This window comes from Cebidichthys violaceus, unplaced genomic scaffold (genome assembly GCF_023349555.1).
Source record: "Cebidichthys violaceus isolate CVI_PGR_0920_01 unplaced genomic scaffold, fCebVio1.0.p SCAF_24, whole genome shotgun sequence".
Classification (NCBI taxonomy): Eukaryota; Metazoa; Chordata; class Actinopteri; order Perciformes; family Stichaeidae; genus Cebidichthys; species Cebidichthys violaceus.
Genome location: NW_027176417.1, coordinates 7,342,808 through 7,361,407, shown reverse-complemented (window position 1 = coordinate 7,361,407; position 18,600 = coordinate 7,342,808). Strand labels below are relative to the sequence as shown.

Here is an 18,600-nt window from a genome sequence, read left to right as displayed (position 1 = left end):
AATATAAAGCATAATATAAAGGCAGTTAGGAAGCAACTACACACACACACAACCACACTTCTTGTACAATATAAAACCTTTAACAGGAGGTCTGTAATGAGGACAGACTCACTGCCATGTTGGAGGATTCAAAAGGCGTAAGAGCTCCTCACAGCAACATTTTTTTTTTTTAGTGGAAAAAAAATGTTGCCGATAAATTTTCTTTTTTAGCTTTTTTGATCAGACAGACGGAATGAAATACAATAAAAGAAGTCCAGTTTGAGCAACTGATGTACGAGTTTGAAGGAATACTTTAAGACTCTTTAAAGTAATCACAGGAACAGAAATACTTGTCGTGTTGCAGCACAAGTTGAGGTTTCATGGCTAAAGTCAGTCTGAATTTGGCCTTCAAGGAAAATAACTAATATAACCATAACAATCTTTGCATCAAGTTCTTAAAGCCCCTGAATAATTAAGTTTCATTGTAAGCATTTATCTAAAACATTAGAATTTGATTTTGACTAACGCAGGCCAAATGACCAAAATAAATATGAATCAAAATAAATTCTGGTTGACTTCTCCAACATGGCGGCACGTCCCTTCTAACAAGACCTCTGTTCCAAAAAATAAACAAACAAACAATACAGTTTAAAGTCTGTTCTTTATATAACAACTCTTATTTAAATAGCTTTACATTCTTTAACATCATTTCCTCTATTTGTTAACGTGGAGTGTGGCATTGTGAAAGAGGTGGGTCACATCTTAGGCACATCAAGGCACATATCACACATTCACACAGTGTACTGCCTTTTCGTTTCCTGAAAATCACAAGCAGATAAAACACGCTCCGACGTTACAGACGTCCTATTTGTGTCACACAAACGATGAAAACATCCACTAACAGCATGCAGGATTACTTACTTCCTCTCTGCTCACAACCACAAGAAATAAAAGGACTCCACTTCAAATGCACTTTGTAAAAATAAAGATTTTGCTTTACATTATTAAGAGAAACATGTAGCATGCAAATAAAAAATAAATCCTTTGAAAGCGTGATTTTTCTCATGCAACATATTTAAATCTCTGCAAATGTGACATGGCTGCAGTGACATAAGGACAAAGAATAAATAATAGAAATATATATGGAAAGAGCAGATTGAAAAGCATCTTCCTCAGTAACGCTAAAGCTGGAAACCTCATCGTGTAAACCTCAGAATCAGTAGTAGTTTACTGGTAGTGCAATGAATGCTAAAGTAGACTAGATGTACTTCAGAAACATCTCGGAGTGCTTTAAGAACCATTAAATATTACCTGACTAGTAATTGTAACATGCTAAGATCAGAAACAATACAATGCAAAGCTCTGACTGGTTTTATTTTAGGGGTCCATAGTTTCTTCTTTGGTTTCCTGGAAAGAATTGGTGATTTGCTACAGATTGCAGGTCAAATTGGATCCATTTAAACTAAATACATCTCCATTAATGAGTCATTTATTCCTCCTTTGTTAAGTTGTATGCTATAAGCGTACGTCTCTATTTTGCCTACAGGTTACATGTTTCTTTCCAGTAAACTTTAAGGGAATTATTAAGAAATAATGGAGCCCTGAAATAAAGCACAACCAGATGGACAGTTGCCACATGAAAAAGCTGCATCACACTGAGGACAGTGTTTCCTCAACAATCAGTGTTAAAAAATGAAATTTAAAAAGGAGTACAAAGATAACGTAAATGATCATACTATCAAAGTTCAAAAGACAGTAGAAAACAGATGTGCTGTGTAACATCAGAGGCACCAGATGTTGAGAAAACAGACGGATCGACTCTTCGTGAAAAACAAACCTCATCCTCAATCTTTAGATACGATTTCACTCAAAACACACTCAGAAGTGACGCTTGATTTGGCCAAATTCATCCCGCCGTGTGCTTGATTGCATTATTGTCATTCAAATAGCGCCATTAGCATGAGACCCTTTTTGTTTTTGCCACCATTTAAAGGACCAGTAGCTGAATTTATTTCTTGGCATCCTCAGAACCCCCCTCCGCTTCGGTCCACCGTCACCGGCCCTCTTTTATTCAGAGTTTCCTCCGCCGTTTTCATCAGCATGGCCAGACGGCTGTCTGATACTTGTCCCTTCTTCACCGCACTCATCAGCTGCACGGGAAACAGCAGAGCACAGCGGGAAAGGTTAACTTTAAATAGGAAAAATGTAATTATCAGAGCCCGATCACCTTCACATACCCCGGACATTAAGAGGTAGAAAATGAACCCAACACCAGCTGTCTTCTTCATGTGTTAAAGCTGTACTAGGAGGGAAATGAAGGAGCGACTGGTGCTGCAAAGAAAAGAGCAGCTTCCATTCCTTTCATAGAGAGATTCTTTAACAAAAGAATTTCACAAAAGCATGAAGAGTGAAGTCCGGCTGACTTCACTCTCCAACCTGTTGTGTTCAGTTCGCTGCGAAGCATCTTCGGAACTTTATTTCAGTTTTCAAAAGGATGAGGAAGATATTATTCTATACTTTCCTTATTGTCAACAAATTCAATTAGGATCAAAACCAACAATGTGTTACGAGCCACAACCCTTTTCTCTCCAACTGAAGTTCTACGATAAATAGCTGCAATGTTAAGGCGGCAAGTATGCTTCACACGTCTGAAAGAAATCCTTTCTTAAAAGGCCTTCATGGTGTTGCACTCGGTGAAAGTGACGAAGTAGAAAGGAAAGATTGTTTTGGAAAGTTACAAAAATTGTTGTAACTTGACATTGTTTTAAGCATCCTGACACCTTTAATTGTCTCCATTCTTTCCTTACTTCAGAACCATTATCTGCTTTCAGTGTTAAACCTGCTGCATGATTTTAAATGTAATGCCGCCGTCGTGGGGAGGATTATCAATTAATTATGAAAATAAGGTTAAGTAATGTCCTAAACAACTGGGCACTGTACGTTACTCAAACAGGAGTAAATATTGAATATTGTTGAGGACTATTTTTAGATGTGGATTAATACACTATTACGTTATTAGTCTCCATGTATGGCAGTGCGTAGAGTTCAACTACCGACTACAAAAACAGGAAGTTATAAAAAGTCAACGCTGAAGAAAGAAACGGACAGTAAGGACTCTTATTTCATTTCTATTCTTCCTCTCTATTTGGCTAATATGTGTTAAAATAATTAACTAATTTACTTTGTTTAATGTGTTCTGATGGGTAATATGTTCTCTGTAGTATTTCCTTTACATGAAAAGAAAAAAATCATTAATCCAGGCATGATTGCTACTAATAAATGAAGTATTTTTTGGACAGTGGACTTCTACAGAGGAAGAAGAAATATGAGATATTACTTGATAGTTGAATAAATTCATTGTTGATTTTGATCTTTTCATGGGATTTGTTGACAATAACAAAAAAAACACAATATCACCACGCTTATCCGTCCTGTCATCGGTGTTTAAAGGTCACTAGTGCAGCTTTAACACTTCTTGGATCCTTTTTAGTGTGTTTTCCCTTCAGCCACCAGAGGACTTTATAAAGTTTTCTGTAACTTTATTGTTATCCCCATCAACACCCTACATGTACACTACCTGTTTGTTGTCCCTAAGTCATCCATGCGCAGGTCGGGTATCCACACAAGCAGAAACAGACATTGAGAGTCACAATATACACGACATATGCATGAATAAACACTTGACTAATAATGTTTTACGTGTCACACAGAGGAAAATTAAAAAATGCTTCTAGGTAAAAGATGTTTCAGCTGCTCGTCTCCTCGGCCAGCGGAGAAGCCGGCGCACTAATGAAGACTAAATCATCGACTGTCACCAGGCTCTGCTGTAATGACTCTTTCCTGGACTTCGTTGTCATGCGAGAAGCTAATTTATTTAGCCCTGACACACAGCAGACTCCATTACACAAGTCGCTGACAGAGATCCTCCTTTCTAATTAGCTCCATAGAGTCGGACTTCACACCTTCTGTTCTGCAGGATGTTCATTGTTCTCACATCACAGGTTCTTTTAATGATATAGTATATAAACGCATAGCACGTATGAGAAACGTGATCATCTGGATGTGGAAAGTGCAATATACTATATACAATATAAAAACCTCTAAATGTGCATAGACCTACAAATACCTGCTTACAACTGCATGAACTTCATGTGCTGATATAAAGTTCAGGAGAAAATACATAGATGTAAAAAGACAAACATAAGTTGTGAAGCACAAAAAGGCAGCAGATTGAGATTAAAAACAGGCATATGGTTGCACACATGAAACATCTCAGAGAAAAAAAAAAAAAGAGTGTGATGAATGGATTGTGTTCACACAAGGTTTCTATGATCAGCCTTCAGGTCATGCTGGTTCTGACAGAGGTGTTTGGCATTAATGGCTCCTCTCATCACACACCAGTGCTCACTTTCAATTCAGTCTTTTCTGCAAAAATCTAATTATGAAAGAAATGTCCCTAAAAGTCTCAGTTTCTTATAACAAGTGAAAGAATTTACCAGTGCTTAATATTAATTAATATTGGAAACAGTCTCAAATAGTCAAATTTTCACTTGTTATAAAGAAAATTGTGTTTCAGGACATAATCACATCCATACGCAGTGTTAGAGGACGAATGAACTGAGACATTTTTATTTTTTTTTAGAACTATGTATCACTCGACTTCTAATTTCATTTTAGTTCTTTGTATTTTCTTCCTTAAAAGGGTGCTAACTGATAAAACGTATTTAAATGTGCATGAAGGAGCATAATTCCCCATCGTGGTATTTACAAAAACTTGGGGTTTGAAATGTAAAAAATGAAGGTACTTATTAATATTGTACATAACTATGAATGCTTGAACCAAGCGTCACAGTTTTACACATACATTTACTAGTATAAAGAACTGTGACAGTGAAAGTGAAATATCGGCTGAAATGATGGGTCATCAGATGCATCCTCTCTCCTCTGCATGTTACCTACCTGCATGAATTCATCAATTTCCACTTGTCCGTTCTTGTTGAGGTCCACCTCATTAAGGATTTCATGGAGCGCATTTTCATCAATGTGGACATTGATGCTCTGCAGAGAAGAAAAAAGCAAGACGAGGGATCAATAACGCGTAATGAAGAAGTGTGTAAAGATGAGAGGCGGACAGAAGAGGAGATGAAATAAGACTCACTTCCAAAACTTGCTGGACGTCAACAGTCGTGATGAATCCTTTGCTCTCTTTGTCAAACTTATGGAAACGCTTCTTGTACCTGTCACACAGATTTCAGTTATTCCCTCACTTCTTTACATTTGACTCTAGAGCATTAAACTAAACTTATTTCATTTCATACGTGTTATTTCATTGTGTCTGCAGAACAACACCCATCATACTGCCGGACACACACTGGCACATGTTTTTATTTCATCAGATAAACTGATAATAAAAAGGTGAATCATTACCTGGCTACTTCCTGGTTGTCCAGGTTGATCTCAGATGTCTTGGTCAGCTGTTCGGAGCGAGACCTGTAGCCCATCTCAAGGTACAAAAACTTCCTGGCTGCTTCCAGCTGGGTCTGGATTAGCAGAGAGAAAAGAGGGGTCAGTCTGTTAGCACATTAAATATACCCAAGAGCACCTCTGTTTGATGGCAGCACCAACATAACCCCCAAATCATTTCATATGGTTGTATAAATACATATTACTGTCTGACATCTTGTATGAACTATTCGGCAGACTGGCAGATGTTTTGTTTACGTGTCATTCTACAGTATGGGACATGTGGCCTCCCTGTGCCGTAACAATAACACAGTTCAGTTTTCATGCACAAGTAACTCCACTCATATCACTCCATCTCTTTCATACACACACAAACAAACAGAGCTTCCTCCTCCAAAGGGATGAAGGGTGTGGACCTTTTCTATTGTGTGCCGATCGAAAACAGAAACCGGGACTTCAAAAACCCACCAGGGAATAAGGCATTATGTAAAGCAGAGCAGGTTTTTTTCTGTTTTGTGTCATAACATCTTTAGCTTTTTACCGTCCTCTGCTCCTCACTCCAGTCCAGCTCCTTCCCCATGATCTGCACGATGCGTGGGAGGGCTTCATCAGCCGCCTGCACGTTCAAGAAGCCCAGGCGCGTTCGTCGGGCGATGACGTCGATGGCTGTGCAGGCGTACTCCTTCATCGCATACAGCACCTGAGGAAGAAGGCTCACATGAGGCTCGAGTGTTTGAGCCTATTTGGGCAATAGTAAGCATAAAAATCCCACGTTACCTCGCTCTCGATGTAAGGGAACTCAGACACCAATCTCTTCCCCACGATCGGCCACCTTTGCCCGGTGACCTGAGCCATCTTGGCCACGTCGAACGCCTTTCCGCCGTACGTCGAGGCCAGATGCTGAGCGACCTGCGCACAGATACCAACGACAGAATGAAAGACTCCCTGTGCAGTATATTTCAGCCAGCTGTTGAGATGCTTTTCTATTGTCCGTTACAGTAAAACACTTCGAATTATAGTTGGAAAAACTCTGCAACTTTACTACAAAAAAATATACAATTACGTCCATTTATTGATTTTAGATAAAATAACGTTTACAAGACGCATAAATGATTCCTCCTCATCCACCAATGTATAAACAGGTTTAATCTTCATTTTTTGAATACAAAACAACACATTTTATACTCTTTAACCTCATCTTTAGCTGGGTAGATTCAGACCATCGATCGGCTAATCACTTAAGTACCTAATTGGAACTTTTACTGAAAGTAAAACTGCTCTTGTTTATTAACCACTATAGCATACGAAGCAGTACAACCTGTTATTATGACTTATTTATTAAAAAGGAAGGAACTTAAGTATTTAGCCTTGACCTGGCTGTGTGGATTATTGTGATTTTGATTCACTTTTCTTCTCCAACGATATAAAAAAATCACAGCTTAAACTCGATACGGCTGATCGTCGTGGCAGCTCCTAATATTCACATGATCGATTTCCCCTCTTCAGAGTTCAGCGATAAGCGTTAACGCCACTTTGTCAATGAGGCGTCACATGTTTACAGAACACAAGAGGGCTATTTGCTATTCAGATCGTTGGGCTGCCGATCATGTGAAAGGGCAAACTCTGTCCAAATATCAACGCTGACCTTTCAGGAATATTGCAGAGAGCAGCAGAGCCGGTGCAGAACGCCTCTAATGAGGAGTAAGTGTACTGAAGGCACTCGGTGCACGAGTACTTTTTCTTCATGAAACAATGTTCTACTGGGTTTAATGAAAAGGCACAGCCTAATTATTGGAAAGATGGCTTGTAGCTGATGTAAATCAATGTGCCCTTACTTCATGCCATTGATAAATCGTACAGCATGCGGTGCATTTCAGCACGTGTCCAGTCTTTTGTGTAGTAGAAATGTCAGCATTGTTACAGCAGCGGCTTTAATGTCAGCTTCACTGCTGCTGCTGAAGAGGACAGTGAATGCGTCTGTGTGAGTTTTTACAGCTTTGTTTGTATCTGTAGCTAGTTAAAGGTCTAGGCGCTCCGACGCGTCTCCATGCTCAAAATGTTTCAGGAAGTCAAACTGGCGTCGGAGGCAGAGCTTAAACAAATAGTTACAACAATGATACTAGATTAATCATTTACTTACAAACTTAAAGTAACAATACCACAATGTAGAAGTACTCTATTAGGAGTAAAAGTACAGAAGTAACAGCAACACAAATCTACTTAAAGTATCAAACGTTAGTGGCTAATGTCAGTGTGATACTATTCTATTATTGGATCAGTTATATTGATGTATTAATGTGTAAGTGGCACTTTAATGTTGTTGTTATCACTGCGGAGCACATTTTAAAAACTTCCTTTACTTTTGGTAGTTTAGTCTTTAACAATGCATCAGATTTTAGAAACTGATTGTATATTTTGTGGGTAAAATCTTAATTTAAATTGAAATGTAGTCAAGTGACAAGTAGAATGTTTCTCTCTGAAATGTGGTGAAATAGAAGTATAAATAAGCATAAAATGTATATATATTAAGTACATCAAAATTGTATTTGCTGTTATTCTTACAGACAGTGTATATACATGCCGGGTCAACGGTTTTTTGTCAAATAATAGCTCAGAGATCCTCCAAAAATCATAAACTGCTGTTTTTAATAATAATATTGATCTTCTAATTTCACTTTGTACTACTTAACAAAACCCAAGTGTGCTTGCTAATGTGACTGAATGCTGTTTATAACATGTACACACGCGTTACCTCGTTCTCCAGTCCGTAGTCCTGCACCAGGCGGATGTAGAGGGTCGGCGTCCAGCCCTTGGCTCCCTCCAGCATCAGACCCACGGTCTTGCAGGGCTCCGCAGACAGGCCGTGGGTTTTGACGGCTGCGTCCAGAGTCTCTTCAGCCATGGATCTGTAGGTAGTCCACTTGCCCCCTAGAGTCACACACAAATACGACCCTTAATACGCAGAAGAGGTGGTGCAGTGATATCACAAGGTCGTCCAGAAACTGACCAGCGATGGTGACCAGTCCGCTGTCACTGATGCTGACGATGTGGTTTCTACAGATGGACTGAGTGTCTTTGGAGTTGGGGTCGGTCACCAGGGGACGGATGCCGCTCCACGCTGCCAACACGTCTCCTCGGCGCACTGCAGACGACACAAAGACGACATAAAGACGACACAAAGAGTCACGTTTCAACCGACACACTTCACTCTGAACCAGAGCTCGATGTTAGACACGAGGAGAAAACTAGATCTGTGCTCAACTTCCTGCATGTGTGATATCACATGCTGATATCGTGACTGGCCTCTGCTCTACGGTTTCATCTTTTCTGGAAACATTAAAAGATGTTTCTGGGATTTATTAGCAGAAATGGAACTTAATATTAATATGTTTTCTTTAGAGTACAATCATCTGAAAATAAGAATCGTTGTGTTTTCAGTGAGCTGATTGTATCTACATATGGAGCAGGTTCTCTTCAGCCGCCATGTTTCTACAGTAGCCCAGAACGGACAAACCAAACACTGGCCCTCACCACCAGATGTTGTCAAGTCCTGCACCTTTAAACTAAACACCTTGTTTGAATGGACAGGTGATCTCTGAAGTGCAGGTTCTTAGCAACAAAATAACATCCCAGAAAACCCTCTACATGACCGCATGCTCCTCAGAACGGACACGAGAAGCACCTTCTACGTCGGGGCTGAGGTAGTTGCGGATCTCCCTCAGGATGAAGTTGATGTCGTCCTCCCCCGGGATCGGGTGGGCCGTCACGCTGGTGGGCGAGTCGGTGGTCCCGGCGATGGTCATCTTCTCCCAAGGCAGGAAGAAGATGACACGTCCGTCACTTGTGGACGGATCGAGCAGACCCATGTTGTCAGGGCTGAGGGACAGAAAATCCAGGAAGAAATATTATTATAACAAGTGCAAGTAGTAGAAGAAGATAGTGGAGTGATAGCAACATATGTTTAATTTACCATCTTTACAGTCTCAAGTTTGTGGATAAGTTTGAGAAAAGGTGTTGAGGAGAGCAACAGAAAAGGAACAGAAATGAGAAGAGAGGGACGGATTGAGGAGCTGAAGACAGAAATGGAAAAACACAGACGTGGGGGAGGAAGAGGAGGTGGTGAGAGAGCACAGATAGCGGCAAGAGGAAGACGAGAGAAGAAGAGAATTAGGTGCTTGGCATTTCTGGCGCTGTTCAAAGGGCTTGTGCTCCCTCGGGTTTCGCTCAATAAGCTTCGCTGAACTTTAAAAAACGCCCTACTTCAACAAAACCACTCTATTGCTCTGCTGTATCTTAACCAGAGAAGATTGTCCTATGCATGTTAGTATAGGTCAGATAATAGCTGAGTATTTACACATTAAAATGAGAAAACACAGAGGATTAAATATGTACTAGTGAATGCCTTTGAAATACCAAAATAAAAAACCATCAAACATCTCCTCAGCTTCAATAAAGACACTGGTTTCAAAGGACATGCTGCGAGGGTGTTGGCTGTACGTGTGATACCTGTAGTAACCCGGGATGACGATGTGAACACCAGCGCTGGGTTGGCAGATGTTTTGGGTTTCCTGGTTGTCCATCTTCCTCAGGGAGTCCGTGAACGGTCCGGTGGCGTTGATCACACACTTGGCCTTCACATCAAATTCTTGTCCTGTGAGGAGAATAATGGTGAAACACTCATATTATTAGAAAGACAGAAGATATCTAAACAGCCATTGTTATTGAGACAGGATGAGAGAAAGATAGCTTCAACTTAAAAGGAATTCTGCTCCTGCTTTTAGTGAAATACACGACTGTTCGTGTTGACTAAATCTTTACCGATGGGAAACACCTGCATGCCTCACCTGTGATGACGTCCCTGCAGCGGGCGCCGCACACCTTCTCCTTGCCGGTCTGCGGGTCCTTCGTCTTCAGCAGGCGGACCACCTCGGTGTAGTTGGCGACGGCGGCGCCGTAGCGGGCGGAACTGAGGGCGATGGCCAGGTTCATACGGGCGTCATTGTGCTGCCCTGAAGGGGACAGAGAAGAAGAACGCTGCTGATGGAGAACAAAGGTTTGTTTCATCTAAACCTCACTTTTAATACATTTGTACATTATATATTTAATATTGATACTTAATTACTGGATCATTCAGGTTACCAACAAATTATTATTTCTCATAATAATGCCCAGCCTCACGAATATGCTTATGTTAAATATGTTAAAGGATCACTTCTTCAATACTCTTTATCAAGCTCATTTTTGTTTCTTGTTTTGCATCTGCAGTTTTTGTTAGGTCTACAATTTAGGATATTAAATGGCTCCACTACACTGCGAATCATAGCCATGGCATCCTGCTAATATACATACAATAATATTCATTTATTTTTCTCTACAACTCTTACATGACAATATTGCAGATTTCTTTACCTCAAATGTAAATTAAATGTCAGAAGCTGAAATAACTGGTAGTTTATGCAAAAAACACTCTGACCAATCCGTGCGTCCCTGACCCTAAATGCTCCGTTTTGTCTCTGGCCTCCTGCGCATGTGAAACATTAACATACTATAGTGTCTTTTTTCAGAGCATAGTGATACCAGCCACAGTAAGAGTCAGGCGAGCGTTAGGCCTACACAGGCGCTGCAGAATAAAAGTGCCTCTGCTGTCGTCGGTGGCGGCAGCAGCAGTAACCAAGACAGCAGGAGAAATAGCTGTTGCTCAGTCCGACCGTCTACGACGCTCCTCTGCGCTCGACACCGCCGGGAGAGAAGGTCAGATTTCGAAATGTCACCGGCGTGATTGTTCCAGACGGCATAATTGGAGAAAAGACGCCCCACCCCTCCAAACATCCCCCCTCAGAGCATGATGATGGGGGGGTGGACATCAAACATATGCTGCTTTGCACCAAGAAAATGCTCTTCTTTTTCTCACCCTGCAGTAAATCCATTTGTGAATTCACGTTACCAAGACTGCAGATAACTTCTTCACAAAAGCAGCATAGATTTTAATCACACTGATTTTGAAAGTTGAATAACATAAATAAGAGACATTAAAAGCCTCTTAAGTAGCATCGGACATAAAATAAATAAAACAGCAGCAAGCTGATACTCAATATGTTGGTTCTCCTCTGTGATCAGAGGAGCATGCAGCGTTTACGGCCACAGGGAAAGATGGGCATCCAGCATGTCAACACATCTAGTTAGTCACCAGTGGAGACAGGAAGGCCACGGGGCAGCGGCTACACCTGAGGCCCGTTTTTATCTTCCGTTTGGCTTGAAATACAAACATGAGTGATGAATCAACAAACGAAGCGGGCCGCTTTTGATTACTGTCCACACATACCGGAGACAAAGCAAAAAGGCCTCTGCAGCCTTTCACTCACCGTCATAGTAGACGATGGCTCCCACCAGCTTGTCCTTCTTCAGCATGGGGAAATGCTCCAGGGCCTTGGTCTTACTGAGGACGTAGCTGCTCTTCAGATTCTGGATCCCAGCCACCAAGTCGTACATCTTGATCCCTGCCCAGTAGTAAGGCAACTGCCACCATCTTGGAAATCAACAAGTTAGATTGTAGCTACATTTTTGGGTAGTTTTGGGGGTTTCCCATCAATTCATCATCCATCAAACAACAACTATCTTCATAACGTAACATAGCAATTACCACCCGCTTGTTTGAGTCCTGACACTTACTTGTACACAGGCAGCATGATGGGTAGCGGTGCAGATAGGTGAGGCGCAATCTCCAGGAGGTTGGCTCGCTCTTGGAGGGCCTCCTTCACCATCATGTACTGCCCCCACAAAATAAAGAGGAACTTGATGTCAAAGAAGAGCGAGTAAAACTAGATGAAAATGAAAAGAATCCGAGTGTGAAGAGGAACCTGTTCGTAGTCTAACTGCATGATGGCCTTCTGGAGGTAGCGGACTCCGCCGTGGATCAGCTTGGTGCTCCGACTGCTCGTCCCCGAAGAGAAGTCGCTTCTCTCTACGAGAGCAGTCTTGAGGTCTGCGGAAAGATGACAAAGGATGAATATACCTGTACTGTCTGTTATCAATACGTCTAAGCTATACAGCAGGGACTGATAAATATCATTTGAAGAACAAAATGTATGCATCATCACGACATAATTCTGCTTTTTACAAAGATAATATCAAGTATAACTGTAAAACCACTCCGTTCAACGTTTTGGTAGAAGCACATATATCAATGCTGCACAAATATCTACCACTAATCTAAATATATATTACCATAGCACTGATTTATGTCTCGGAGGGTGTATTTACAGTTAGTTACAGCTGAGCTTCTGTGGCCACAATAGCAGCTGACTGGAGCGAGAACATTATAAACTCTCCTCCTTCAATCAGGACTCCATGAGGACACTTACAGAGCTTGGAACATGTTGTATCCTGGGAGAGTGATGCACTTGAGAGCAGACAGGCTCACTTACTGCGTGTGACAGCGTCTAAGGCACATCCTGCACCCGTGGCCCCTCCCCCAATGACCAGGACGTCAAACTCCTCCGTGCTTTGCAGCGCCGCGAGCTGGGCCTGCCGAGTGGGAAAGTCGTCGGCGAAGGGGACCCTCAGCTCTGCTTCTGCTGCAACGTGGGCTAACCGAGTCTGGATGTGACACAGACACAGACAGCAGCACAAACACAATGAGAACAATGCATCTGAACGACATCAACGAGGCCCGAATGGTGCAAAACTACAGTTTTCTGTGTTAATTTCTATTTAAACTATGTTAATTTTCAATACAAAGCCATAGAAATACAGCAACACTTTCCTTGAGGTGCATTTTGAAACATTATAAGCTCACTGCAAGCATTCCCAGGAAATGCGTTTATGCATTATAATCAACTCATAACACTGCATGTGAAATAATGCATAATGACGTACAATCATTTTAATACATTATGGATTTGTCTGTGTAATGAGATCTCTGTTCTGTGCTCATAATATGCATTGTTGTGTCGTAACAGACGATCGTGTATGAACGAAAACCTAGAAGTGCATGTATTACTATGATTACTATTTAAAAACGTTTAGTACAGTCCAACGTTGATAATTCAGAGCGTAAAAAAACGTTCAGAAGAGAAAGAGTTTTCATTGTTTTACATTGCTAACAGAAACAAACATTTTTCATAATAATCTTCCATTTAATATTCTTTGTTTCTATTTTTTGGCCATTAATGGACAGTTGACATACTGTGAAATATCAGATGACATATTTGGTACGCTTCACTTTGAATGACAAAGTATTTTTACTTCATAGTATTGCTACTGTTACCTGAGTACTTCCCCAAATGTAGTTTAAATGCATTTTTAAGTCCAACAATGACCTTTATTCTTGAATCCAAGAATAGAAAGAAGTGCTTATGATGTCTCATTTTCACCTTTAGCTTCCAAGTGAAGTGTTGCTAAAAAAGCATAAATATACAGTATATGCAATTAGTAGCAGAGGGAAGTTTCGGCTGCAACATGCTGCACAACTTTGCAAAACCAACAAAATGAAATCACAATGATTAGCAAAATAATGAATTTAAAGAAATAATCACATACGACAACACGATAAAAGCAAAAACACAGCTCCCCTCTGATATGAGGATGTGGAATCTCACTTCTAATGAAATATTCATTCATTCATTTTTTTTTCTATTTAGCAGTTCAAGCTAAATGATTGCATCAAGCTGCTTTGAAGCAAACGTGGCATTTGACTTGCAAATTGTAGCAGGCGTTTGCAATTTAGGTCTGCAACCGCAAACGAGAAGATGATATAATCATTGTCTATTTTTGATGATGCATACAGACAAACACCGCCACAGAATTAAGTGCCAGCGTGCCCCCCCGTAATCAAGTTAAGTCAGTGAATGGCACAGCAAGGCCCATGCTAATAGCCAATCGGCCGCTGTCTTGAAAACTTCTCCAAGCCATATGCCCTTGCTAAAGGAGACAAGACGGACATTCATCTCATCAGCATTGCAATTACTGGGATTAGAGGCATGCATGATTACAAACTATTGTGAAAATAATTATATTTCATCAGGGTCGACTTCTTGCTTACCAATCCATGCTTGGTTGAGAGGACGACGGTGGGCAAAGGAAGACATTATCGCATCAGGACAAAAAACAAAGTTCACATTAGGTTGCACAGTCAAATAAAGTCTGGTATGTAGTTGTGTGGCACTGCTTGAAATAGGCTCCGAGGTCGGAGGTCGGGGGAAACACAGCTGCTCGTCCATTTCAAACGAGGCCGAGTGGATAAACACAGTTCATGAACACCATCAGTGGCTCAGTTTGGAGGCTTGACATCTTACGTCCCTTCTCGCAGAGAGGTTTAATATCGCTCTTATATCTGTACGGCTAACTTAGCTTAGCATAAAGACTGGAAACAGAGGGAAACGGCTCTGTAAAGGTAACAAAATCTGAATCTGTATCTGAAGCTAAGTCAGCAGGCTGCTAACGTGGCTTCATATTAAGACAGAGATTGGTATCGATCTCGTCATGTTCCTCTCAGCAGGAAACATAAATAAATAACATTATTTACCAAAATGTCCAACTTTTCTTTTTCAGAAAACACTGGTGACAAACGCGTGGTTTATTTTGATAGACAGGCAAACAGCCACACCTCTATGGACTCAGAAAACAAGTTGTCCTCAAATTCTTAATTACAACTTATGAACCTCAGACATTTTATTGGACCAGGAAGTGGAAGGAAAACAATCAGAGGTGGTTAGTTCCATGAGAGTTTTAACAACAATGTGAAAAGAAAGAAAACAATAACTTAATTAATCATCAGAATTTCTGGATTCAGTGCTGGACAGTTTCCAAGTTACTTGATGCCTCCTGCACGGCAGCTGGGACGCATCCAATAACACTAAGAGAAAGAACACCTTGAAGATGACAGCGAGTACATTCCAACATCTAGACCTGACAAGCCCGGAAACAAGTCCCTCCCAGCTGGGTCGACTTGTTTCAAAAAAATACCATTCACAATATTGTTCTGAAAAACATTGAAGTATTTTGTCCTTCAATTTGACAGCATTTGAAGTAGCATAAACAATAAGAAGCAAAACCATGAACATATTTGCCTTCAGGCACAACCTGCAGAACTGGAATTCATGCTGCAGCAAACATTGAGTGGAGCGTCTCTTCCAGCACACAAACAGAGGTCTTTCATCAGCTTACCTGTGTCTTCCTGTACTCGATCAGCTGTGAAAGGCCAAAAACTGTGGCGACCGCCCCGCCGCCAATGATGGCCGTCTGTTTCAGAGCCTTCCTGAACGCCATCGTCCCTGTGGGAGCAAAAGTAAAGTGCAGTGAGGAGACGGAGCAGGGACACCCGGGTGATAAGGCTCTGGCATGACAGGTGATCGTGGCATGCCAGTAGGTACGGAGGGTGGGAGGATCCAAAAAGCTGAGCGTCAGGCTGCACGGCTGGAAATTCAGGTAGGTAAGGTGCAGAGAGGCAGAGGAATGCTGTGGTGATGTAACTGTTGCACTAAATAAGGAGAAAGCTTCATTACTCTGAGAAAAAAATGACGGGTTTGATAATACTTGGGCGTGGCCGTTTGCAGCGGGCCCTTGCTTTGGCCCCGGGAAGTGCTGCCTGAACCACGAAGAAAGGTTTGGATGGAACGTTAGTATAGCCAGCATCCAAGTCCAAACACCAGAGATGAAGAAGTTTACAATGATATCAAATAGAACATGATCACAGTTGAGAAGCTGGTACCATCAAAGGTAACTGCTCATTACATAATCACGAGAAGAACTTTGCTCTGTGACGGCCTTGTAATTAGTTTTGACATTTAAAACCCCACATGATCAGACAGATTGATTAGTTTAAAATATATATATATATAAAAATAATTGACATATTAATCAATAATGAAAATTATTGTTAGCAGCACCTTTTGCAAGATCATTATGTTTGTCCAACTATCCAAAACACATTTCATTTTTACTTTGATAATAAATGTGCAATGCATGCAAAGTAACATAAAATACTACAGGCATCATTTTAGCTAAGAAAATGACCAAAGTACTTCTTAAAGTAGTAGTTTTTTCTACTAATAGTTTCATATCTATTTACAATCCATATTTACTGATTGAAGAAGTTTCCAAGTAAAGGTTTCATGTTTACAGGTTAAAGACATCTGATGTTGAGGATACGACTGAAAACAGCACATCAACTCTGCAGCATTATCTTGCTTTAAAAAGGGTTTAAGGAAATGAATATACAGTATATTTGCAGTTAAGTATTAAGCAACTGATAGAATACCGTTTCCTGTATTAACGAGCAGAACGTACCAGCTGCAGCAGGATGAGGGCCTCAATTCCCACCAGGGTCGGCCCCAAAACAAAGTATTTGCATTCCCAGTTTAACGCGCTTAGAATAAAGGTTTCCAGGGAGAAGCCAACGCTGAAGCAGATTCTAATGCATTTTAATAAAACGCCGCCGCAGATGGCACAAATGTCAGTGATGAGTTTGGAGTAACGACAGATTCTATGGTGTCAATAAACACTAGCACCAAAAATCTGTGTCACGATTTTACTGCCGCTGACCATAAAACAACCTCATAAACGAATCATTTACTGGACGGATTTACACAAAAAAAATGCACTGAAGGATCATGGGATGTCTGTGCATCATTAGCCTCTTGTTTAACCTGTTATGAATATGATGTATATAAAAAGCTTCTAAATGTCCAAAAATGTGTTGTTTTCATTTAAATCAGGACACATTACATGAAATAAGAACGCTTAAGACTAGACAACTACTGCTACTTCAAGCTTAACTACTCCCATAAAAGGTCATAGTTTAAGACTATTGTATTCTTTTGTTAAATTAAAAAGTTGTTGCTCATCTTTCTCAAAGCCAGGTCTTATCAATACCCACCCAGTGTATTGTCCTTAAAATCCCCATTCAATCAAAAGCTATTCTGCAGCATAGCTCAGGCGTTCACACCCTCCCACAGGCGCCTCATTACTGGAGCCTTTAAAGGCCAAACGTGACCATAATTAGCCCTGAGGAACATTTCTGACTGGGTGTACCACTCGGAGCCTCATGCCAGAGTGAAGCTGCAGCACTAATAAGTGAGTGACAGAACCAGACACATTAAACTATTCCTCTAGTGATGATCACCTACATCAGCCTGCAGACTCTTGAGGAGTCAGCAGAAGAGGGGCTCCCTGGCTGCTTTCTGAAGACGCACATGGAGAGGTCCATGCACATATTTAAATGTTTTCCAGAGGATACCTGGGAGTCCCGCTTGTAGTACTGACGCACTTCACACAGCAGGTGGTAGCATATTGATTCATGATGTCCGGTACCATAGGGTTCCGTTAATCTATCACCACACAGGAGGAAGTAGCTGGTATTTGAAATCAAGCATCAAGCTTCGTCTCCACAGCAGGAATAAGCCCTTCACGCGTAATACACCTCCACCGGAAGAGAGGAACCATGTCGCTGTTTCACGGCTTAAGATAATCAGAATGCACACATGAACCATACATGTCCTTATGTACAATAACTGAGAAGAGGTTACTCCTTCATGGTCACTGCCACTAGCAGAGAAAACCCGCAGATGTTGCTCTTCTTTTTGGCTCTACGCCAACAAACTAAAGGGTTAAATATTCATCAAACATATAAACATAACACACATTCCCACTTACAGGACTTCTTGTTTTGTGGCCGATTAAAACTCGCTCTGGGCGACGCAGGGCGGCGACTAAGGACATCGGTTGTTATCCAAACCGTGGCTTGTTTGACAGCAACGACCAGGAAGTGGAGCTGCCTTGAGCGACGCCGCGGAGAGCCAATCAGAACGCGGCGCTCGGCTACGCTCGTCCAATAGCGTTCGAGAGGAGGCGGTTCCGCGTTGTTGACGTAATGTGGAGGGTAAAGATTGCACAACGCTAGTCTCCTGTTCATCCTCCTCCTTCAGGATAATAATAAAGAGGGAGAGAAGGAGCACCAGCTGTCGTTTCCTCTCTGTGTTTCAGCACGAAGAAATACAGCCCATAACATATATAAAGACTGGTCTTTTCTACAGGAGTTCTTATTCAACACGTGTTTTAAGATGAACAATGACGCTCCTCAATCAACCACAGATTAAAGAACAGCTGTTGAAGATGACTGTTATCTTTAAAGACGTTTGCATCTTACTCCCCATGAATGCA

General features: G+C 41.2%; 1 protein-coding gene across 2 annotated transcripts; it reads right to left on the bottom strand.

The window, feature by feature from the left end:
* Positions 1-621: 621 nt before the first annotated feature.
* Positions 622-18,184, bottom strand: gpd2 (glycerol-3-phosphate dehydrogenase 2 (mitochondrial)). Of its 2 annotated transcripts, none has more exons than XM_068719457.1 (17): positions 18,094-18,184; positions 15,607-15,713; positions 12,867-13,038; positions 12,300-12,424; positions 12,112-12,209; positions 11,805-11,968; positions 10,287-10,451; positions 9,949-10,093; positions 9,125-9,318; positions 8,450-8,584; positions 8,195-8,370; positions 6,220-6,351; positions 5,984-6,142; positions 5,407-5,519; positions 5,138-5,216; positions 4,939-5,037; positions 622-2,129 (listed from the first exon to the last, which is right to left on the bottom strand). In XM_068719457.1, exons 2-17 carry the CDS (start codon positions 15,706-15,708, stop codon positions 2,004-2,006), a joined length of 2,184 nt encoding a protein of 727 aa, XP_068575558.1. In that variant the 5' UTR covers positions 15,709-15,713; positions 18,094-18,184; the 3' UTR covers positions 622-2,003. The 2 variants fall into 2 exon arrangements, with proteins under 2 accessions (XP_068575558.1, XP_068575559.1); XM_068719458.1 differs by lacking the exon at positions 18,094-18,184 and adding an exon at positions 16,729-16,846.
* Positions 18,185-18,600: the final 416 nt, after the last annotated feature.